This window comes from Odocoileus virginianus, chromosome 8 (assembly GCF_023699985.2).
Source record: "Odocoileus virginianus isolate 20LAN1187 ecotype Illinois chromosome 8, Ovbor_1.2, whole genome shotgun sequence".
Lineage (NCBI taxonomy): Eukaryota > Metazoa > Chordata > Mammalia > Artiodactyla > Cervidae > Odocoileus > Odocoileus virginianus.
Genome location: NC_069681.1, coordinates 19664336 through 19690390, shown reverse-complemented (window position 1 = coordinate 19690390; position 26055 = coordinate 19664336). Strand labels below are relative to the sequence as shown.

The window sequence follows — 26055 nt, the reverse complement described above, 5'->3', positions numbered from 1 at the left end:
AAGTGTAGAAGGTAAGACCCAGTAAAGTTAAATGCCTAATTTTGTCACATTATGAAATATTTCACATTATGAAAAAGAGAGCAGTTGGTTATGAAACAGTCATGCAGATTTTATTAGTAATTTGTATTTCATTTAAGAGCAAATTTTGTTTAAAGGTATAACCTATAGATGGGAATCCCTTTGGGTGGTGCGGGTTATATCTGGAGCTCTTTAGAGGACTCTACCTTCTTTCAGGTCCTCTGAAAAGCAGGCATTTCATTTTGTCATTGTGTTGCATTTAGCTTTTCTTGTAACACCCTGTTAAAATACTGTTTGTTACATTCAGTTGGATTTCCTTCAGAGCCCCTTGTCCCTCAGCACTCCCTGAAAAATAATGTGAATGTGGGGGATAGTTGATAGGATTTTATATATGGGTGTATGTGTATATGTATATGTATATTTGATGGCACTTTTTGATTTTGTACTCCTAGTTTACTGAGTTTCTGGTATAGTTAATACAGTACTGTTAACCTCATCAGTCAGTCAGTTGGTTTCTCCAGTGTCATGTGCTGGCCAGTATTACTATTGTAATTATAAGTTTTTACAGGACAGTTTGTAATTTGTTAACTACCAGTTAGTTTCCTTTGATATAAGATACTTCTAAAAATCTCTAGGCATTGTTTTTAACATTCAGAAAAATCTGTTTGGCTCTTCACCCAAGTCATGTAATCTCTGAACCTCAGTTTCCCCATTAGGAAAATAGAATGGAGCAATCTTGTAGGATTGTGGTGAAGATTGATAAACACTGTAGTTTGTTAGTATAATAACACCTATTACCATTTCTGTGCATTTTCCATTTTATTTGAATTAAAAAAAAAAACAGGGATTGTAGGTACATGGAGTATTTCATCCAGATTTTTAAGAACAAGAAATGTGATAGGGAAAGAATGAACTGCTTTGTTAGAACTGGCTGTCCCAGGCTCTGCTGCTATTAGCTGGTGTTGTATTGACTGACAAGTCCCTTAACTTTGCCTTACTTTTGTCATCCGCAAAATGGTGATAATACCAATTGAAAACTTTTTTAAGGATTGAGAAGAACATTTGTTAATCATCTAGCAAAGTGCCTGCTTAGAAAAAAGTTTTGTAATCTGCAGCCTTTGAGAAAAAGCAGTAAACGTTTTTTTATAACCCAACATGCATACAGCACAAGAAGCTCGAATTAGCTGTCCAGCAGTTGCAACTCAAGTGAAATTCCTTGCCTCTGGGGACATAGTGGGTTTTGGCATTGAATTGAAGCTTTCTAGATTTCTCCAAAATACTTTTCCCTGAGTGTTACGAAAGTCTTCCCCCCCAGACCTCTAATTCTTGTTCAGAAATGTTTGGATAACTACTTCAAACAAATATGTTTTTGATTTTCAAAGCAAGAAAGGTTTAAGCTTCTCTGAGGAATTTTCGATCTTAGACCATATTTAGGGCTTTGTTAGTAGTGTCTTTTAAAATTCAGGTGAGTAATGGTTAGGATGAGGTGAAAGATGTTCTTGTGCAGAAGAAAAGTCGAATGGGAAATGATCTCTCTTATTGTTTGTAACGTGGGTTTATTTGGGATGAGCCGGAGAAGGATTATTTTATGTGATGATGTTTCTGTTAGGGTCTGTGTGATTTGAAATTTGATGTATTGAGATAGAATTGCACTTTTAAAGTATTTTTAAATTTTTTTAAATTGAAGGATAATTGCTTTACAGAATTTTGTTTTCTGTCAAACCTCAACATGAATCAACCATAGGTATACATATATCCCCTCCCTTTTGAACCTCCCTCCCATCTCTCCCCATCCCACCCCTCTGGTTGTTGTATATGTCAGGAAACTCAAACAGGCTCTGTATCAACCTAAAAAGTATTTTAACTTAAAAATCTTATAATAGAATTAGTTGTAATCTGAGGACAAATTTACATTAGCTTGAGTGAGTGAAAGTTGCTCAGTCGTGTCCGACTTTTTGCGACCCCATGGACTGTCAATTCTCTAGGACAGAATACTGGAGTGGGTAGCCTTTCACAGCCTAGTGGTGACTTATCATAACTTATTCTAAGTCCTACATACTTTTTTTTTTTTTAATCTTTTCTTAAAAGGAAATGACATTTTAACATTTTCCATTTATTAGCTTTGCTCAGATAAGCTGGGGAACATGTGAAGGTCCTTGGAGGGATTATATCTTCTAAAAAACTTTGTTCTAGAAAGGAAAACAGTTCTGAATATGTGAGAAAAGGTAATGTAGCCTTAGCTATTAGGTAATGTAATTTGATTAGTCATTGACAGGTTTTGTGCTGGCATCAGTGTTGAAGGAAAACTCTCCCTTTGTCTTAAAGCTGGTGAAGCTAGTTAGGAATCAGGAAACATCAAGAAAGTCTTCTGATTATTCCGGAGTTTATAAACACAAGAAGCATCCAAACAACTCTTCTGAGAGGATTAAAAGCAATTATTTTTAATCATAGAAATTGAAGATGGTTAAGTAAACTTTGTGGAAGGTTAAACTGAACCACGGTGGTGATTGTTAAAAAGTCTGGGTCCATAAGATAATGACAGATTATAGTACTTTCAGATTATAAGAAATAAACAAAGTGATGTTTTTGTGACTCCTGATGTAATGTCTGAGTTTTGATGGTTTCTGATCATTTATGTACTGTGGAAGACATTAATGTAAAATTTTGGATTTTTATTTTACATTTTTGTCAATCTCATTTTTCAAACTAGTAAGTTAGGAGGAAAACCCAAGAAATTGCATCCAGGACATTGGGCCTAAGTCAGGTAGTAGAAAGAGAAAAGGATCTTTACATCTAAATTTTGTTAATCCAGAATGGATAATGTCTAATCCCAAACAAGATTATATTGAATGTAAATCCTTATATAGAAAAGTTATATTATGTTTTTAGAGCTTCCATTTCAGTGTGCTATAGTATCAAGCAAAAACTGGTAGCAGTCTCTGTAGGCACCCACCCATCCATACGTGACATCTGCTTTTTCATGAGGTTCATTTCCAATGTAAAACCGTGGTGGATTCATATGTATAGTTAGGAAGTCTTGTAAAAATTTGTTTTTAACAACATCCATATATTATGTGGTTTTTTGTTTCCCAAGTATGTCATCTATTTTGAAAAATTTAAATCTATAAACACTTGGGAAGGTGTTTAGTATAAGCATCTGTAAATGTTTGGATCAGAATCTAGCCAGGGTGCATTTCTAGAAACTCTTTTACTCAAGTTCATATACCTAAACGATGAATTTGGAGAAATTTAAATATTTCCTCCTAAAAATATCTTACTGAAATTGGGTTACCACAAATTCTTCCCCAGAAAACAAAAATTCCATCCTTTTTTTTTTTTTTCTAACAGAGTAGGGCCTCTTAAAACTAATCTCGCATTTTGGTTTATCCAGTTAAATTATTTTGAGGTTGACCTTAAGCCATAGCAAATGAAAAGCAACAGGGTAATAGTTTTTCCAGGTACTTATCATGAATTATTTTCCTTCATTAAGTTTGATACTTTAATGGTTAACTTTACTGATATGTACTGTTTATTAGGCGGTTCTTCATTTTCAGTTGTGGTCTTGAAGATACTTGTATAATAGGATGCTGAGGTTGAAGTCCATCTTTTTTTGTAGGACAGCTGTTCTATTTGATTCTTTTGACAGTATATTCATAATGTGGATATTTAGAAGGAAGTAATGATAATGGTTAAAGATATGGTTTAATCAGACTTTTGCAAATGTGATATCTGTAGGTTTGGTGGTAATCAACACCCAAAGAGATGATTATTTTTGATAGAATAGGCAGATGTGTATTCTTTTTGGAAGTCAGATTTCCAGCATTATTGCTGTATAACTTTCCCCATCATTGAAAGTGTGTTTTCATTTCATCTTGCTGTTTATTTTTTTACTTTTTCTGTTATGTTTCTAACATTTTTTTTTAATTTTAAATTTTATTTGTATTTTGGCTGCACCACAGTGGCTTGTGGGATCTTGGTTCCCCGACCAGGAATCAAACTAGGCCATCGGTAGTGAGGGTGTGGAGCCCTACACACTGGACCACCAGGGAATTCCCTAACCTGTTGTTATTACATATTTTGCTGAAATTAAATTAATGCTATGCAATCCATTTAATATTTCAGATATATTGAATTTATATTACTTTCCTTTGATACACTAATACTTAGTCTTACCATTTATTGAGTTTCTAACACTTCTTTCCACAAAGTCAAACTTGTAATTTTTCAGTTCTGATAGTGAATATTTTTTACATTACTAGTATGGTTGACCCTTAAATGACACAAGTTTGAACTGTGCAGGTTCACTTACCATGTGGAATTTTTTACACACTACAACCATTGGGTGTTGGTTGAATCTGAGTTTGTGAAATTGCAGATATAAAGGGCTGACTGGAAAGTTATATGTAGATTTTTGACTCTGCAGGGGTCAGCGCCCCTAAACCTTGCATTCAAGGGTCACCTGTATTTATTATTTCAATCAAATCCTAGGATATTGCTCCTCAGTCATTATGCTAAAATTAATATGTAAGATTCCCTCCTACTTTTGCTAAAGTCTTATTATTCCATCTCTTTCTAATTCTATTTTTTAAAAATAAGGAATTAGATAGAGGAACTGTTTTAGTATACAATTGTATAATGGAGTTACTTGAAACTTAAAGTGTATTTCCTTTAATGGGGAATTTTAACATGTTTTTAAAGTTTATGCTTTAGTGTATTCTAAGGACTAGATTTTTATGCATTAGCGGATTTTTTTAAAGTTTCATTTTTTAATATTAAGCATATTTTAATTTTGGAGAGTACTTATTTTGAATATGTAATAAATGTGCATGGTTAAAAAGTTTAAGCATTAGAGAAAGCTGTATAGTTGCTCAACTCAGTTCTTCAGAGGCTGCCATGGTAAATCAGTTTATAGTGTGTATCCTTCCAAAATCTCTTCTACATAATCAAAAGTATTAATTTAAAAGCACTAATTTGCACTAATTTCTTAAGATGAATATCTGAATTTTTACATCAAAGACTTATTTATGCCATACCACTTGGGATCTTGACTGTAAAAGTAATAATCTTGTTGAATTCAAAAACAAACATAAAACTTGTATTTCTGGCCTTGCAGTACTGTTTTTAATGTAAGCCTGTTGGGCTGTTAGTGGCTTAAATAATTATTATATTTTCTTTGGAATGTGTAATTAAGCAGTTGTGTATTCATCCCTGTAATATAATGAACCTTCTCATCCTTTAATAAACAAAAGCTGAACAGTATTACTGACAGTGAGTATTGAATAGAAAATATAATTTGCACATCAAAACTATGATTTCATAGGTCTTATTGCTAGAGTTTGAAGCTAAAAAAGTGATAGTTAAAAAATATTAAGTATATAAGTATTGTAAATAGATACTGAAAAAATTCTGGTTGTGATTTTCAAGTGTCTGAAGTTTGAGCAATATTGAACTAAAGAATGTTATTGATTCTGGTTGACTTGTTTTGCACAGTATGTATTAAAACCTTTTCTCAATTCTATATAGTTGTAAAAGTGTTTATTAGTATTATGATTAATAAGACTTTGGATGTGAATTGCATTAGATGCTTTTCTTTTAGAAATATGTTTAAAATAGAATATTTTTAATATTGTTTCTATATTTTTTATAGAATTTGATTTTTGACAGTATAAAGGGAAGTGTTAGAAAGTTTCTAAAAGAACATGAAGTGGTTGGTTTATCATTTTAGGAGACCATATATTGTTACTTCTTTATTATCTACGGTATTAGAGGAAAATAGGGTAGATAATGAATACTGGCTTCATTTCATATTTTTATGAAAGATTTATTTATGCAGATTCCACAGAGATGTAAATAAAGGGAACTTAAAGCTTCTAGTCTTGAACTGAACTTACAAAATTTTTAGCCGTTGTCCTGCTAGGTGCTTGTCCAGTATATGCATGAGAACCTTTAGTGATGTAGTAGTTATTTCTAAAAGCTGCCCTTTCCATTACTTTACATTTTTACTTGTTGTCACTGTAATTTGCTTGAAAAGGAAGTTTTAAATAGGAAGAAAGCACAGGCTGTTTCTGAAAGTTTTTTATTTTCTGCTAGGTAATATACTTCTGGCCTAGACATATAATGTTATACATCTAAACATTTTTTTGTTGATTTCCATTGGCCATAGCTGTCTTGACATATAGCAAAATAGCTCACTGGTGATAGATGTTGGTAAGCTGAAGATACTGTCACAGGAGAGAGTCAAAGAGCAGATCGCTGGTGCCCATTTTCCCTGTCCTGGGAAAAGTGTAACATAGACAAGCACTTGCTGTCCTGGGGTTTTTAAAGCACCGATATGGTGGAGCATGGTGACATGGAGGGAAAGCTTGAGCCCTCTGGTCCTGAGCAGAGGTAGCCACTAAAAGGTCTACTGAATATTAGAGCTGCCTTCCTTTCACTGTCACTTCAAAACATAATATCTAAGAGAAGTTTAAGGGTACAGTAAAACCCCTGTGTCCCCCCGCCCCCTCCACCCCCCCATTTAAAATTTCTTGGGTAAAACTAAAAATTTTGAATCTGAGAACCAGGTTAGTTTTTATTTGAAGGAAAATTAGGCTTATTTTTACATTTTAAAAACTATTTTTGCTGAATGCTAATAACTTGTTTTAATATTTCCAAAGCAGTTTTTTGCAAAATTGGAATAGGTTTTAGTTGGATAAATCTAAATTTTATTTTTAAAATTTTCATGTTAAGATTTTACGCCTTTAACATCACAATAATGTTAAATTATTGAGAGAATATATGTGAAATGAAAGTTTTTGTATTTATCTTTAGCATTTATCTTATTTATTTAGCATGTATTTATCTTTTTGTATTTACCTGAGACTTTTGGCCAATATTAAATTTAAATTTTCTGAATGACAAGATTTCCATCAGTAAATATCTCTAGAGGTAGAGTTATATACTTTGCACTGTATTTTTTTTTTTTTTTTTTTAGTTACATGTCTAGATTCTTTATGCCAAGAACTAGGGTTCTGAGAGGAAAACATCTGAGTTTAATTCTGCTAATGGCATAAGTAAACTTTTAGTCCCTCTACTGGCTGCCTTGGTCATAGCAGACCTTTAATTTTTTTTTTTTCTTTTCAACTCTTAAGATAAAGACTAGCTTTATGACTGAGGTGAATTTTGAGGTAAATTCTAATATGAACTGTCTCCAAATTGAGTGACTTCATTGATATCCTTATTAAGAATAAAAATGTAAAATAGTGGCTCAAGTTTTGAGAATTATTAAACTTTGCTGCTGGTGCTAAGTCGTTTCAGTCGTGTCCAACTCTGTACGACCCCACAGACAGGCAGCCCACCAGGCTCCCCTGTCCTTGGGATTCTCCAGGCAAGAACACTGGAGTGGGTTGCCATTTCCTTCTCCAATGTGTGAAAGTGAAAAGTGAAAGTGAAGACGCTCAGTTGTGTCCGACTCGTAGTGACCCCATGGACCACAGCCTACCAGGCTCCTCTGTCCATGGGATTTTCCAGGCAAGAATACTGGAGTGGGTTGCCGTTGCCTTCTCCGATTACACTTTGCAGATTTTTGTAAAACATGAAAAAAATAATCTTGTGATACTGGCAGACAACCAAAAATGTGTTTTAGTTTGCTGGGTAAAAGATAATATCAGAGAAAGATTCCAATTGTATACATGCTTTTGCCAAACTAGAAAAGGCAGAGGAGGAACAGCCTAAAACTATATGTAAGAAAACTTTATTGGCACAACATGGTCTGGTCATTTTCTGCAGGTTATTTAGAAATTTATGCTTAGATAAATGTTAATACAATACTTTTTATATGGAAGTTGGGATAATTTTTCCCTGGGGAAATAAAGAAACCTCTCTTTGTGTGTAAATTACATTCATTAAGTCATTATTCTGATTTTTATCATAACTAATACTGTTCCTTTTCTTAGTGTGATTCTTGACTAAACTGTCTCACCTGAGTCAGGAAGGGGTCTTAGGCACAGCAGAGTTAAATGAGTAAAGAGCTGAATGAAGATGGCCAGATTTTTCTTTACTTTTTTCTGCCTTTGATCTTTACTTGTATTTTCCAAAATTTAAAAGTCATTAAAAGCTTTTAATATTATTTTATTTTTTCATTTGTATATATCATGTCTGAAAGTTGACTGAAGTTATAGAGTTTTCAAAAGTAAGTAATATGTACAACATTTTGTTTTACTGTGTTTTTCTTGGGGGAGTGGTATATTGATTTATATATAGAAAAATTGATAAGGCATCACAGAACTGCAGGAAATAAGACATCACAGAGCAACAGGAAACCAAATAATGAAATAGTCCTGCCGTACATAGTTAATTTTATTGCAGGTAGAGTATATTAAATGAAACCAAATTGCTTGTAATCCTGTAATACTGGGGGATTCCCTGGTGAATAATTCCAATACTATAATACTGGGAGCTTCCCTGGAAAAGAACTCGCCTGTTAATGCAGGAGACGCAGGTTCCGTCCGTGGGTTGGAAAGATCTCCTGGAGAGGGAAATGACAGTCTGCTCCAGTGTTCTTGCCTGGGAAAGCCTATGGACAGAGGAGCCTGGTGGGGCCTATGGGGTCGCAGAAGAATCAGACAGGACTTAGTGACTAAACAACAAGAACTGCAATTGTAATACCATTCTTTGTTGCATGAAAATGGCACAACCCAGGTTGGTGTAGAATTGTATTCAAGAGAATTTAGCTGCTGCTATTAGGACATACAGATGCTTCAGAAAGACCACGTAATTTAGAGTTGGAATCACTTTCTGGCTTTTTCCAAAATCAGATGTGTGACTTAGGGTTATATTGTTTAATCTCCATGATTAAACATTTTTACTTCACCAAGTTTTTAGGATCAGATGAGATAAATATAAGTGCTTATTGCTGTTATCAAGTGCCTGGTTATTACAGTAATTTTAGGCGTAGAATCTGAAGAGTATTATGTGTACAGGTCTCCAGTAAAGTATCAATTAAGAGCTTTGTTGTCAAGAAAAAGTAACTTTGATTTTAATGTTTAAATTTGGCTTAAATTTTTATAACTTAAAGACTTTTTGCTAAGTTTTAATACATTTGAACTTGATTTTTAGACATTATGGTTCTTAAATAAGTATGTGTTTGAGTTTTTGGGTAGACAACATCATCCATGAAGTTTTTAATAACTGTACATAGTTTAATTGTAAATATGTCAAGTCATTTGGCTTTTGGAGGATAATTATGAGTGTGCTTACACAGAAATAAGAGTGGATGGTTTTCAAACTTTTGAACAGAAAATATGACTTTGATTTAGGTTAAAATATAAAGGTGAAGCAGAGATACCTGTGCAAGTGTTTAGCCCATGCCCTAGCAGCATTAATAGATTTGCTGATCTGTTTCTTAAAGGAAGCAAGTCAGTCAGAGTAGTTTTAGCTTAAGGATGAAAGTGGGATACACACGAGGACATCTTGATTTTATCGTCTTTTGTCAAATTATATTTGTAGCCAAATATATTTGAAGAGACGAGAGTTATTGTATGTCCATTGGTACATTTATTATTTATGAGAATAGAGATTATGTATCATGCATCAACAGTTCTTGACGTAGAATAGTCACTCAATGTTTGAGTAGCAAACATGAATGAATAGAAGGTGGATGACTGGATGGACATAAAGAGGAAGGAGGTGGAATACTCTTACTGCCTAATAAGTTTGGGGAGCATTCATTTATATTGCCGTAAAGGTGACATCTATATTTTTTGAAGTTTGTTGAAGTTTGAGTAATTCTGATAGGCTCTGTAAACTCGTGTTAAGTTCAATGGTGTTAAGTATATTCACATTATTGTGTGAGATGTAATATATTTAAAGTGAACATAAGGAACAGATGCATGCTATAGGGAAGTATATTCAAAATGTACTCCATGAAAGCACTCCAGGTCTAGTTTTATTTGGGGAAATGTTATGTTTATATTTTTATTTAAGTTTGAAAACTACCGCTATTAAAATTGGAGAGGGAAAGAGGGGGTGAATTAGTCAAGGCCAGAGTAATCAGGGAAAGTCTTAAGGCAGGAGAGGAAGGCTTAAACTGGGATGAGAAATTAGATGGGTTGTGGGCAGGATAAAGGAAAAGCATTCTTGATAAGGGAACCAGTCAAAGCTCAGAGGTTGGGAATGAACACTGCCTGTTTCTAGATTGAAGAGGAGATCCGTGTTATGAGAATTTATTGTGTATGTTGGGATGAATGGTGTGAGAGGCAGCATAGTAATGTTTTCCAAAATGTGTTCCATCTCCCGTGACTGTTACAGAGGAAGAAGGGAGGGAAATCACATCCTTCTCCTGCAAGATTCTAGGAACATGTGAATGCAGCTGCATTTGAAAGCCTTTAGAGGTTATTCCAACATATTTTAATTTGATCTGACCAGAGGACGTTTTCTCTACTTGGAACCATTGTTTCTTGGACACTAGTTTGAAAAATGTTTATGTCACTTACATACATTTATACTTCTTGACTTGATCAAGAAATTTAATATACCAAATACCCCCTGCTCCCTCTTTATGATTAGGTTATAATCACAATGACTGTATGTGGAGAGTGTTTGTAAACTCAGTCAACAAATGAGTGTGTGCTGTAATCTAATAATTGAGAGTTATATAAATGTAAGGGAAATGTTACAGAACTATAAAATATTACATGCTACATCCTTGCTATTCTGTGTGTGGTCAGTGGACTTTAGTGTCTCCTATCTCCTAGCCTGCTATCTTGTTGTAAATGTGAAATCTTAGTCTTTGTCCCAGATCTACTGAACCAGAGCCTGCATTTTGTTAAGATCTCCTAGTGATTCATATGCATGTTAAAATGTGCATGTGTCCCATGCTGTTTTATATCATATCCAACAAAACTACTTTCTGACCTTTCTTGAACACACTGTTAGTAGCAGAGAATTTGATACTTTTGATTTCATACATAGTGTTTACCCTGTTTAACTTCTATGTTTGGTCATGGTTTTGTCTTAAAGAGTTATACAAAATATGCTTCAGTATTGCAAATGAGAGTCATTTATGTGTAAAAGATAAGCTTATGTTTATCTGAGTCCCTAACAAAATCTGTCACCTAGAATTGATCATAGCATTAGTGACTTGGCCAGAGATTTGAATGGAAGTTAATGAAGTTGATTCACCTTAACTGTAGAGCATTTAAGAGCTCTGTACCATTGTTTCATTGCCTATGCTACTGCTGTTTTTTTTTTACTCCTCTGCCCAAGCAATTTCTTTAAATTGCCATCCTTCTTAATTTTGACTTTTCATATTGGACTGTTTCGCTAAGCTCAGGGCAGGCCTAGTGTTTCTTTGGAACCAGCTCATGGAGCCCTTCCATCTCTGTACTGGATCACTTGGCTAGATACTTTGATTATAGGCATAGATTACTTGGTAGATGTTGAGGAAGTTAAAAATTATTTTAATTTGTAATGTCTAAATATGTCAAATCATTAGAATTGAACTGTAGGGTCCCTTTTAAGAAGTTAAATACTTTTAGTTACTTAAGTATAGATGCTCACTGTAAAAATTAATACAATACAAAAATGTAGAAAGAAGTGAAAAATCCATCTTTTCCTCTAATTCCAACCCTTCAAGGTTAACCCGTTTATGTTTCCTTCTAAACCTGTTTTGAAAATGTACAAAAGGTATAGTTGTAAATAAAATTTAAAAACAAGAAAAGAGGATTTATATACTGTTTTGAAAATTGACTTTTTACTCAGAAAAATTAAGCTCATTTTTAGATCTTAATATGATCAATATCTTTTTTGACTTTAGGGAAGAAACCCCTTTTTTTTGGAGCCAGCAATAATTATTACAATTACTGATGGGAGCAAGTTGACTACTACCAGTGGAGTCCAGGATGAGGTAAGTTATGTTTATATCAGCATGGATTATGCAAAAGCATTTGAAAAAATCTTTATTTGTATATGCATTGTAGGATAGTGAAACCTTAAATAGGTTCTCTATTTGATGCAGTCTAGACTCATCTGGCTTCTAGAACTCATTTACCTTCTCTGTTGTTGGTAGCACTGGCCTCTAATTTTTCTTGAATTAGGAATCCCTTCTGTGAAAAATTTTGGATCTGCCACCCATCTCAATTGTATGTGTATTTTTGAGTTTATGTGAGGGTCACAGTGTCAGTTACAGTATATTTAGTAAAATGAGTTCTTATTTTGAGACTCAAAAAATGGATGCAGCATTTTAATAATTGCTTCTTATTTCAGTGGATTGTCATTTGTACTCCACTATGGAGACTCCTAGACTAGAGTACAGCAAAGCCAAGAGGTGGTTAAGTCTAGGAAAAGTGAAGGTTTTTTGACATTTTAATTTTTAGTCAAATACTATATAAATAAGTTAGAGCTAGCCTCACATATTCTCTGCTAGCATGCATTGTGCAGTGTTGGGTGTGTGTTGTGTGATAGGTTCAGTGCAAGGGATTCATCTTGACTTTAAGATGTTTTTACTGTAATATTTGAGCCACTCTTGAATATTACGTTTGTTTATTAAAATAGATTGATATAGAAAGGAGGTGGTTTAGGCTATTCTCTTTACTGCTTGCAGTTGATTTAGAATCTTAATTTTAATTCTCACTGTATTTACAAAGGGTTTAAGTAGGAAAAGTGTAGTTTTTAAGTTTAGTAATCTTTAGAAATACTTTGATTTGTGTGACATTGTGAAATGCAAATTGTATATACAGTCCAGACACGTGGACTAGTCTTTGTTCAACTACTTTCTAGCAATGAAGTTTGTACCTAGCATCCCTAAACCTCTGTACTCGTCCATAAATAAATTCTTGCCTTACCTCATAGGGTTGTTGAAAGACTGAAATGAAATAATGTGAATGAAAGTACTTGGTATGCTCTAATGAAAAGAACACTGTATAATTCTACCATGAAACTTTGAAACTAGTATAGAATTGTTATTTCCTGATCTTGACTTGGGGGGAAGAGAGCCAGATTTATTTTGTTTGAACAGTTGATGTTGAAGGGGAATTTAGGGTATAATTCACAGGAAAACAGTTGAAAAATTAGGTAGATTAAAATTTGTAATTAAATAATTTATAGGCATAGCTATGGGATGCTCCATAGCTGACATTAATGGATTTTGGGACTTTCTTAAACTTAGTTGATCTGTGTAGCCAATTATATTCTGCCATTTTTCAGAAACAAATAGACATTGATTGTATACATTAAGAGTGAATAGATTGTTTAACTTCAAACTTGAAAATTTCAAATTTTTTCCCACTTTGCCATCCTTTTGAAAAATTTGAGAGAAAGATTGAGGTATGAGTAATCAGGTCAGAAGCACTGTGATTTTGTTTTGTAGTTATGATGGCTGCAAAGGTCTTTTTCTTTTTTATTTATGTTTTACATTTATATGAAGTATTTCTCCATGTGAGGTTATCTATTCAGGGTACTCTTATCTTAACCAGCTTTGTAGAAATTCCCTTTGGGGGTTAGTATATTTCGTTCCTATATATCTGGATCTGCTTTGTTGGTGATAATTTGTTTTAGCTTTACGAAATATCTTGAAATATACATATGGATATTGGAATTGCTCACTTTTTGTCCTAGGTCCTTGGGAGAGATACTGGAAAAGTAGAACTATGTGTTTATAGTAACCTAAAACTCATTCCTAGTAAGGTTGGGAAGATTTTCCTGTGGACTAGGATATTGCCTTTTAGTGCTGTTGTATCTTCTATAATATTTAGCATAGTACTAAGAACAAGGCTTACATTAAAAAAGTATTGATTATAGATGTTGCTATATTGAGTCTGATAGTCACAATCAAAATTGATCACAACTTTTTATCTGAGATAGATGACTCGTTATGAGGCAAAGATTTATTTTGGATATGCTGTTGGAATATTGGTCTGTGAGTTATTTTGGGTTTCAAGTTTAGGAGTTTCTTTGGTCATCTCCATATTGGGTTCTTCATATTCCAACAAGACTCACTTTGAGGGCCAGAGAATGTATCCTGTATGTGTTTATTGTGGAAGGTTTATTTTTCGCTGAGATGTGAAATACTTCTCTCTCCTAGTCTTAATAATTAAATAATGTGATTCATTTTGAGGACAATTATCAGTTTATAAAAGGCATAAAGATGCTTTTCGATTTGCTTGTTTTTTTGTGAGTGTATGTGTGTTATATGATCTGTATTGTAATTTTTACTAGGAAATAGCAAGCAGAATATTGCTTTCGCCTCTTTTTCTTCAGTCCTGTTATCCTTTACCTTTGGCAAAACTTGATTCTTTTTAAAGATTTATTGAATGAGTGAGTGTTGATAATTTCCACATTAGATATGTGTGTATAATTCTTGAGTAGCTGTGACTGCTGTTGATGTGACCTGTTACTATTTATAGAGTTGTGCATCCCACCCATACAGTGCCCTTTGCTCAAAGTTCTGTTATCTCACATAGTGTATATGGTCTGTTCTGCTAGTGCTATTTTCCAGTAATAAGTGTTCCTGCTGCTTTGAAATCATCCTTATGGCGTATTATTTTTTATTTTACAAATGAGGAAATTGAGATCTGGGAAGGCAAAGTGATTTGCTCAAGATTATAACATTTATTATTGCCAAACTCTGGATTAGAATTGATCTAAATTCCAAAGACATCCTAGCCCCTCCAGACCCAGTGCTTTTTCCCTGATGCTATCTGCTGTCTTTCTGTTTAAATCTATTACTGTATGTTCTTGAAATTTGCATTCTACTTACCTGATTTACTGTTGTCTGCTTCCCCTCTCTGTGCATTTGTGACATGGGTATTATGTTCCTGTTCTCTCAGTGTCCCTTGAATGACCATTATGACCAGGGCATTTCTAGGTAGTGAAGATAACAAAGATGAATAGGGTGGGTTTCTGGTTCTTAAGTTCACAGTCTTATGGGGGAGGATTGTCTGTTAAATGGTTTTATGAGTGATAGAAGAGAGATACATACTAGGTGTATGAAAGCACTAAAGGAGGAGAGGAGGGTTAATATTACCTATCCTGTGCATGTATCAAATCCTGTGTGATGTAAATTTTTATAGTCATTTTAATTCTGATTAAATTCAAGGATCTTGTGATTCCGTATAGGATGTGGCTCATAGATTATGTCTGTGAAAGTTATAGAGAAACTTGGTACAAAGTTGTTTCGAACCTAGAAAATAGTTTATGGAAAAACTTGGTGCCATATTGCCTCCTGACCTGGCTAAATTTGTACAGGCCAGAATGATCTAGTTACTTACAACTTGTTTATCAAAATAATAACAGGGATACTATTTCCTCTATGACAGGTCATCATTTAGCAGTGTGTTAGGAGTTTCTTCTGAGAAACAGCATGTATTATGGTTGAAACTCCTGAGCTGTGTAACGTCATTTTACCTTAATTTGTGATTTTAACTATCTTTTTTCATCTTATTTAATGAAAATCCAGGCCATTGTTTGAGTTGTTCATAAGTGTTTCTAGTGTAGTATTTTTGGATAACTCTGTGGAAATTTTGATGATGGCCTATGGTAGAGGAATATGTGTGTTATCTTTTGACTTTTTTTCTTTTTAAATATAGCTGTTTGGTAAAAAAAAATTTTTTTTTTGCAGTGTTTTCATTTATGAGGTAGGAGTTAGATGGGACCTTGAATTCTGATACATGAGAAATCTGTATATTTCTTATTGCCATAGTCATCTTTGGTGTTGATAAGCATACTTGTGGTCAAATACTTCTAGTATCATTCATCATGTTATGTTACTAATGTATCAGATGTTTTGGTAGATTCACCAAATAATAATTAGAGTTACTGAAAAAAATTTTCTGGTTTTTATTGCTTGAGAAGATCTTCTTTAATACTCTTTTGCAATGGAAAACTTCTGTGCTATGATACCAGGAACACGTGGCTAACTATATTGCTCAATAAAGTAGCCAGAAGAAATCCTGCCAGTCCCTTCTTGGTGATGAATGACATTCCAGGATCATGTAGCAGTTATTTTTCTCTTCCTTGAAAGTGCTAATAGTAGTGTTACCTTTCAGATATTGAGATTTGCTGAAGACTCTTTGCGTGTCTTTATCAATGTTGTGATTTCCCTAGAGGCTAATGTTTTAGAGAAGATATTTGCAGTCAAAAAAACCTGTTGGCTTTTGACATGAAAAGTTTTCCCTTCTTATGAGTTTTCCAGCTTTTTAAGACAAACTAGGACTGCTACTTTCATAACTTCTTGAAAGAGTACTTGTTTGTAGAAAGAGAAATGTCTGAGTAAGCTCAACTGTATATTAAAGTGGCTGTCCTTTGTGATCTTACCTTTCAGTTTTTCAGTTCTCAAAAGTTGATGCAGAAGTCCCATCAGTCTTTGAGATGTGGACTGGTATTAGTGATTTTTTTGGATCATTCTGGGCAATATAGAATGAATTTACCTTTTATAAGGATAATCTATAGTTAGGATCTATAATTGCAGTTTGCATTTAACTCTTCATGTTGTGTAATGTTTAAAAGACAATCCAGAATTTTTAAATGTTTCTACTATCTGAAATCAGAAACCGCATCTCCATCCCCCCATAAAGTATTTTGTTTCACTAAAGTTACCAAAATATGTGCCAGAAGCTGTTGAAACTATTTTAATCATGCAAAGATTTTTAGACACATATTTTAAATTGTTGTTTCCCAGTACACTTAGAATTTGGGAGACTTGTTTTTATTTTTTTCTTTTTCGAAAAGACTTCTAAGGAATCTTGAAGGATGTTATTGTAGTATGGTAGAATGTATTAAACAGATCTGTGTATAAATGCGTTTCTGAGTTTTCATTTTCAAGATTAGCTTCTGTCTTACTGATTCAGATGTTCTGAACATACGTATAATATAACCATGTATGTTGGTCTCTATTAACTCAACTTTCTGGAACATTTAATAAGAATTTGTTAGATGTAGATCATTCACATTTTCTTTTGTACCCATATTTTTGACCCTGTAAGGGAATGCCCTTACTTCTGGTATGCTATAGAAATGTATATATATATCAATAATTATTAATATTTAAAAATATGTAATTATAAAAGTGCACAATTAAAAGGGTTGATGATATATTTTAATACTGTAATGAATTTTCAGCAATTCATATTTGCAAAACTCTTAAAGATATCTTTTTTCAAAGTCAGACTCTTAAGGATTTGAGTTTGAAATCAGCAAAAAAAAAAACTCTTAAGGATTGCCTCTAGACAAACTCTATGATAGAATAATTAAAAAGAAATGCTGGCTGATCACTCTTTAGTGAAGTTGTATGGCTGCAATTACTAATGTGTTATCTAGAATTCTGTATTAAGCTATATCAAAATAGTTTTTATTCAGCGTGTGAGACAACTTCAGCCTGCATTTATTAGCCTGTCAGAACCAATAAGCAAAAGCAATCCCACACATGTAAGGAAAATTTCATTTGCAGACGTTTCTGTTCTTCTGACTCTTCCATGTATAAATGACTGTGACTTAGAAAAGTAGTTCTCAAATGGCTGCATCAGAACCCCCTGAGCATTTTATAAAGCGTGCATGCTTCAGCTCTAGTTCTGGAACTTTTGGTTCCGTTGGTTTGGGCAGTGACCTGGGAATCTGCACTTGTTTCACTGTGTCCAGTTGGTTCTGATGCAGTCTGGTTTTGGTTTCAAAACATAACTGAAACTACAGATACATACAGTTTTAAACTACAAAAAAAAATGTGAAAATAAACCACTTTAACAAAGCAAGATAAAACTGTTTTTCATGTACATGTCTCGCAATACATGTGGCTTACCTTGTGGCTCAGCTGATAAAGACCCTGCCTGCAATGCGGGGAGACCTGGGTTCAATCCCTGGGTTGGGAAGATCCCCTGGAGAAGGGAAAGGCTACCCACTCCAGTATTCTGGCATGGAGAATTCCGTGGACTCTATAGTCCATGGGGGTCGCAGAGTTGGACACGACTGAGTGACTTTCACTAGCAGTGTTTTGTTTAAAAATTGACTCTTGACCTTTAGGATTGTTAAACTTGGGAATTGGATGTCTGAAGGATATGGAATAGGTCTTCTGTGAATACATTCTTTATTGTGTTTGGTATAACTTAGAATCATTGTTGGATAGCTGTGAAGTGACCTCTGTACTGACTGTAGTCAGTCTTTATAGTTGCTGCATATGGTGTGCTCTATTGAAGAGGACGCCCAGACCCTGAGACTGAGATGGGGAGGACAGGGGAAAAGAGGGGAGTATTAGTTCATATTTCGTGCTATTGGTTATTTGGCTTAGGAGTTTTTATCTAAAGGACTATATAGTTTTCTGTTATCTTTGTTATTCCTTAATTCCTGATTTGGATGTTTGTAACTAGCATTATTTTAAAAAGTGATATGTATATAGAACTAGTGATAGTTAGACTTAATTTTTACTTACTAGAGAGTTGCTGCTAAAATACCCTTCTATAATGAATTGTTCCAATTTTGAATGCTTACAGTATATTTTAGATTAATTAAGCAATGATTTTTCTTGTACTGCATAGTGACTTTGGTTTGTGTACAAGAATAGTGGCATACCATACATTTATGTTTAGTCTGGGTTCTGAGGACACAAAGACGGAATTAAGCAAGACTTTTGCCCCTAGACAACATTACCTTTGAAGATAGGAAAGTAAATAAGCGTTTTTAGTCCTCTGAGATAAGCCCCATGACAGAAATAAAGAGAGAAGCTAAGTTTTGAGAAGTGAGTAAGGAATTGAGCCATGACACTGCAGGGAGAGGGAACAGTGTATATAAAAGTATGAAAAGAGTGTATTGGGAGGCGGTAAATTATATAATGGGAGTGTGGTCAGTGTAGGGAGGAGGAGCGTGTGCTTGAAATGCAGGTAGAGGCCAGATAACCACCTTAAGTTAAGGAGGTGATTTTCTTAACACATGCAGAGGAGGTACTGAAGATGTTAAGCAGGTAAGTCACATGATCAGATGTGCATTTTAGTAAGTATACTTTGCTGGAACGTGAAAGAAGATAGAGTTGAAAGATAGTAAACTGGGAAGAATTAGCAAACTATCAATACATACAATAAGCCAGGAAAAACATGGAATGTGCTGAAACGAAGCCAGTGCCTGCGTAGGAAGGCAGAAATCTGAGTCAGGTATGCTAGGCAGGACCTAGAACAAAGCAAAGTATTTGACAGGGTTTTGAACCAAGGGTCCTTGCTTGGATTTCAGAGGGTTCTGGGTATTACCTGAAATCTTTATCCAGATATTATTTAGATGTGTATGCATATTTTTGTGGGGGACACAGGTCAAGCTTTAACCATATTTTCAGACAAGTGAAAACAAAATATAATAGTTTAGTAATATTTTGAGGTTTCCAGCATGGGAATCTGTGAAGATTTGGTAGTGGTAACTGAAATGGGTATATGGGATAAGTAGTAGAAAAGAATATAAAATAATTGTATGATAAAGTATCATTATTTTTAGGGTACAGATGTATTAAAGGAGTTATGAGCAACTTCTAACACAATAAACATAAAGATTTTTTCTTGCCTTTTAATGTTACATCTTAGGAAAAGTAATTTGTATTTAAAACCAGAAATAAGCAGAATTTTATCTTTGGATTCTGATAGAATTTTTGTTTTGAAGCAGATTAAATAAAGATTAAGTCGTTTTATTATTTATCAGATCTTTGAGTTGTTTTGTTTAAAGCCATAATGTAAGCATCTTTTAAGTGCTTATTTTAAACAAGCATGAAGATTGATATTCATAATGCTAGGACAAGAGCATTGTATGTGTGTGAGGGGTATTCTTGTAGTAGTGTCAAGTCATTTATAAAGAGGATGGAAACTTAATTCCTTTTCTGTTCAACAGTATGTAATTTAAGAATACTAGTAGATTGGCTTTGACTGCACTGACAGTTTTCTGCCAATTAAACTCAATACAGGTCTGCCTGTTAGGTGTATTTCATGCCTCTCTAAGTCAGATTACAATTTAAGAGTGTGAAAAAGCTGAAAACTTGGACTCCTGTTGGGACACATTTGCCTAAGCCTGAGGCTGTTAGTTTTTTTTGTAAATAACCTTCATTACATTATTTAGGTGTGTTCCATAAATAGTTATTATTCATAACTTCTACTTTGAAGCTTTGTTTTCATGTGTAATAGAACAGATTTACAGTTTTTTAGGCTTGTATATTAGGAATAAATGTGCAGTGATTGGAACGATACTGAAACTGATCTACTTCAAGGGAAGGCTACATTTTGTCCTAGACAAGGCTGTTTTGGTATATTTTTCCCCACGTTCTGTCTTTTCAGGTTGAATTACTGATTTTTCCCCCTTTGTTTTGTTTGTTGTGGTTTTGATGTTTTTTTTCCTTTCAGCTAAAGGAGCAGTCCAGTGGTTTTCAAGAAGTGCCAAAGTGCACTGACTGTCTCATGATGACTGGTGCCTCAGGGAGGGTCGTGATTCCTGGATACAGGATCGACCTGGTCCTGGATGTCACTTCAAGCAGTCAGATCGTGGGGAAAAGCCTTGTCTAATGGCTAGCCTTCCTCAAAAGTCTGATGCTAGTCATCTCGGAAGGTCTCAGAAAGAGCCTTAAAGGTGAGCAGAGTAGAGTGTAGTTCTCTCTGGGGGCTGTGACTATTTGTCGGAGAACGTGATTCAACACAGAATGACAACCCTAACCTGACAAATTCAGGTTCAGTTGGTAAATTCAGTTTATAAATTTGTTGAGAATGGCAATCAGACCTCAACTTTTGAGTTATAAGAAACCACTTTCCTAATCTTAAGGACCTATAAAAGGAGGAATGTGGTATTTCCTGGGTCCTTCAGAATCTTAGGTTAGTGTCTGTTGTCTTAAATGGAAACAGCCTACAATCACAGCTGAGGAACACTTTTTTTACAAAAGCACTTTGTGTTAAGTACCTGTGGATTTAAAAAAAAATGTAGTGAAGTATTTTATTAGCTTATATGTTTATCATCTTTCAATTATATATCAGGCAATTGGGCTTCAGGACTTAGAAGGGCAAATTGGAATTTGATTTGTCTGTTACACTGGTTTTTTTAAAAACCATAGGCACTTTTGAAGCAGTTCAGATATATGTAACACATATTTTATTGCATTCAACTTGAAGAATCAGTACTATCTGCAATGTTTGAATTACATTTTTAACCTCATAGAAGATTCCTTAGAGATGTTTTGAGCATTTAGGTTTGAAAAATGTTTCATTCTAGGCCTCTTTTCTCTGTGCTTTGAAGCACTTACAGAACCCAATTGTTCATATAATAATTGTGATTGCTAAATTTTCAGGTAAACTCTAAAACTTGTCTGTCCTAGTGAGACTTCTAGGTATTTTGTTTAAAAAAAGGTATTTTGTTTAAAAAAATTTTTTTTAATTGAGTCACCTGGAATAGTTAATAATACTATGGACATGCACCATCCCTAATGTATGTGCATTTTTATATTTAGTAATTATATATCACTGATGTATTAATAGTAGAAAGCATAAACAAAAATAGAAGTTTTGAAAGATGAGATGAGAAAACTTACATAAAAGCAGTTGTGATATTTTCTTTTCCTTCACCATGCATCGTGATGTAATTCTGGTTGGCAAATTGTTTTTAAGGCCGGATAGTAAATATTTTAGACTTTTTAACCCATACGGTCTCTGTTGGAACTGCTCAACTCTGCTGTTTTAGGGTAAAAGCAGCCACAGACAATATTAAATGAATGAATGTGGCTGTTTTCAATTAAATTTTTATTACTGAAACAAGCTGTGGGCTGGATTTGGCTGGAGGACCATGGTTTGCTGACCCCTGGAGTATACCCTGTTTTGTAGACCGCTGCCCTAGATCTTGCAGTTGTGTTACATTATGTCTGCTAGGTCCTTTCACCTTCAGCTTTAGAGTACAGTGGATCTTCATTATTGAACTGAGCAGAAGAATATTAGCAATCAGAACATATTGTTTAATTGAATGGATACTTACTGAATACCAGTGATGTTCAGACACGAGGTTAGGTGCTGGGATGAGTTTGGTAAGAGAGAGAGATAAACAGTGAAGGCATGGTGTCAGAAGAAATTTGATTATAGCACAATTTGATTATTGTGATTAGAAATAGTTTGATTATTGCTGAGAAAGTGGGGCTGGAACTGGGAAATGATGTGTTAAGTTGGACTTTGAAAACTTAATGAAAGTTTGTAAAGTAGATGAGTACAAGAAAATAAAAGGTGATAGAAGGAGAGCCTTGGAGAACCATATATACCTCAGTAACTGATTGTTGGCAGAGTGTTCAAGAAAGAAGCAGCAGGGAATGAGACTGGACAGGTCAGCATGGCCCCATAGTGTGTGAGAAAGAAATGGTTAGATTTGGATTTTAGAAAGACAGTGGCAGTGGTGTGGAGTATACGAGGAGTAACTATTTTGGGTAGCCTTTATTTTAAACCTCCTTGTAAAAGAGAACACAGATTGTTTGTGGGTTGTTTTATAATCAGGCACAAAATAAACTTGGAATACTATTTAGCAACGAAAATAAATGAACTGTTGACATGCTACAGGGTGGATGAACCTCCAAAACATTATCGTAGGTGTGAAAGACCACATGCTGTATGATTCTGTTTTTTATGGAATGTCCATAAAATAGGTTAGTGGTTGCCTGGGAATGGACTGGGGGTTGACTACAGATGGAAATGAGGGATCTTTTCATGGTGTTGGAAATGGTCTAAAACTGGATGGTCTAAAAATGATCTAAAGATTTACACCATTTTGTAAATTTACTAAAAACAATTGGATTGGATGCCGCTTTTCCTTTCTTTAACTTGAAGTATAGTTGATTTACAGTGTTGTGCCAATCTCTGCTGTACAGCAAAGTGACTCAGTTTTACATGTATATACATTATTTTTAAAATACTTTTCTTCATTATGATTTATCTCAAGAGATTGGATATAGTTTGGATGGGACACTTTTAAAACTGGTCGCATTTTATGGTAGGTAATTATAGCAATAATACTAAAAAATTAGACCTCACTTTTGAAGTTGGAGTAAAACATATTGTTGATTCCCAAGTAATTGCTCTTTCCTCTGAACAAATTGTTGATCTTATACTGCTGGAACAAAAAAATAAAAGGTGTTTTTTCCTCTTTAAGAGTTATACACTGCAACTGTAGAGTGTAACTGTAGAAACTACCAACTAAATAAATCAGGTTGTTACTAAATCTTATCTAATACACTTTGACTTTTATATTTAAATTTTTCCTTTCCTTATTAAATATCATATGAGGAGAACCATCTTAAATGCAGTATTGGATAATTCTCAAAAGCTAGAAGTAGCCTAAGGGAAATTTACTTCCTTTTTTTCCCCAAGGAAATAATTGCTAAAGAAAGAACCTGATGATTTAAAATTTTAAGTTTTTTCTTCAGTCTTAACATAGGAAATAAATAGAGAGAATACAGAGCAATTGGAAAATAGTTAATTTCACTCAATAAATATTTATTGAGGGGTCGGGAAGATTCCCTGGAGAAGGAAATGTCAACCCACTCCAGTATTCTTGCCTGGAGAATCCCATGAACAGAGGAGCCTGGTGGGCTACAGTCCATGGGGTGGCAAAGAGTCAGACACAACTGAGCGACTTCACTCACTCACTCAATATGTGCTAGGTACTGTTAAGAAATTAATGTGAAAGGTTCTTATTATGTGCTTTTATTCCTGGCTACCAAAATTTATGAGGTTGATTGTAGTAATTAAGAAAACATGTATGAAATTAGTTATTTTACCTTTTATTGTTTACAAGATAATTTCACATCTTACTAGTTCTGTAAGAGTGAGGAAAATGAGTTTTATTATAGCCGATTGCCAAGTAAGAGGCAGAGGTGGGACTTGACTGTTGGGTCTTATTTTTACTTGAAGTCCATTACTCTTCATACTCTAGTGTGGGATTGAAAAAACAAAACCACCAACAACAGTGCAGTAGTATTTAAGGATAGGCATATAGATCAATAAACAAACCCATACATTTTTGGTCAGTTGATTTTCGAAAAGGGAGATAAGACATTTTAATGGGCCGAGAGTAGTCTTTTCAAGCAGTGGTTGTGGACCGCTGAATATCCGCATGCAAGAGAGTGAAGTTGGACTTTTACCTGACACCATATTACAAAAATGAAATCAAAATGAGTGGGCAGCCTAAATGTGAGAGCTAAAACCCTTGGTAAAAAAAAAAAAACCTAGGCATAAATTTTCATGATCTTGGATTAATTAGACAGTGGTTTCTTAGACATAACACCAGAAACACAACCAAAAAAAATTAGATAAATTTGACTTCATCAAAATTAAAAGCATTTGTGCTTCAAAGGATACTGTGAGGAAAAGACAGTAACAGAATAGAAGAAAATATTTGCAAATCATATATCTGATAAGGGCTTAGTATCCAGAATATAAAGACACAGAAATAAAAAGATACCCAATTAAAAAAAATGGGCCACAGATTTGAAGCATTTTTCCAAAGAAGACACACAAATGGCCAATAGCATGTGAAAAGATGTTCACCATCATTATTAGCCGTTAAGGAAATGCAAACCAAAACCATAATGAGATACTACTTTATACCTACTGCAGTGGCTAAAACTTTAAAAAATGGATGAAGGAAATGTTGATGAAAATGTAGAGAAACTGGAACCCTCATTGCTGGTAGGAATATAAAGTGATATAGCTGCTGTGGAAAGTAGTTTGACGATTCCTTAAGAAGTTTGACACAGTACCCTGTGATCCCAGAATGCTACTTCTTGGTATGTACCCAAGAGAAATGAGAAAATTTCCACATAAAATGTCTTTATCAGTATTATTTATAATAGCCAAAAAGTAGAAACAGTACAATGTTCATCAGCTGTTGAATGGATAAACAAGTGTGGTATATCCATACAATGGATATTATTCAGCCGCAAGAAGGAATGAAATTCTAACATACACTACAATGTGGATGAATCTTGAAAATATGCTAAGTGAAAGAAGTCAGACATAAAAGATTCCATTTAAATGAAATGACTGAATAAGCAGTACCATACAAACAGAAATAACGGTTGCTAGGACTTAGGGATAAGAGGAGATGCTAGTGGGTATGCGGTTTCTTTTTTGGGTGATGAATATGTTCTGAAATATATATACACTCACACATGTATTTTTTGAAAAATTGAGATAATTGACATAACATTGTATTAGCTTCGGGTATATAACACAGTGATTCTATATATATGTATTATGAAACAATCACTAAAATAACTTAAGTGAACACTGACCACTATACATAGAAAAAAATTTTTTTGGTGATAGGAACTTTTAAGATCTATTCTCTTAACAACTTTCAAATATACAATCCAATATTGTTAACTGTAGTCACTATGCTGTATAACATCCCTGTGACTTATCTGTTTTATAACTGGAAGTTTACTTTTTGATCACCTTTACCCATTTGCCCACCCCCTCCTGCTTCCCTTGTGGCTCAGTTGTGAAGAATTCGCCTGCAATGCAGGAGACCTGGATTTGATCCTTGGGTTGGGAAGATCCCCTGGAGAAGGGAAAGGCTACCAACTCTGGTATTCTGGAGAATTCTATGGTCTGTATACAACTGAGCGACTGTCACTTTAAAATAAGGAGCTTCCCTCATAGCTTAGTTGGTTAAGAATCTGCCTGCAATGCAGCAGACCCCGGTTCAATTCCTGTGTCAGGAAGATCCCCTGGAGAAGGGATAGGCTACCCACTCCAGTATTCTTAGACTTACCTTGTGGCTCAGCTGATAGAGAATCTACCTGCAGTGCGGGAGACCTGGGTTCAGTCCCTGGGTTGGGAAGACCCCCTTGGAAAAGGGAATGGCTACCCACTCCAATATTCTGGCCTAGAGAATTTCATGAACTGTATAGTCCATGGGGTCTCCAAGAGTCGGACACAACTAAGCGACTTTCACTTGCCTTTATTTTTCTGATTGAGTTTTGGTGCCACTTAGGTGTTCTTCCTTTTCCCCTTATTTCCTACCTTGGAATATTTGTGTTCCCTAATTGGGCATGAAAGTCCTTTATAAATTTATCCTATTTTT

General features: G+C 34.4%; 1 protein-coding gene across 5 annotated transcripts in view; it reads left to right on the top strand.

The window, feature by feature from the left end:
- Positions 1–26055, top strand: part of INTS6 (integrator complex subunit 6) — a 97091-nt gene that overhangs the window by 8921 nt on the left and 62115 nt on the right. For 4 of the 5 annotated variants that reach the window (XR_011489011.1, XR_011489012.1, XM_070471281.1 and 1 more), the window contains one exon: positions 11813–11902. Coding sequence is in view for 2 of the 5 variants with exons in the window: in XM_070471281.1 (XP_070327382.1) it covers positions 11813–11902 (90 nt within the window). In the remaining 3 variants the exon portion in view is untranslated. Of the gene's footprint in view, positions 1–11812; positions 11903–20351; positions 20575–26055 lie in introns of those variants that run through there. The other variant, XM_020899622.2, reaches the window with a different exon arrangement.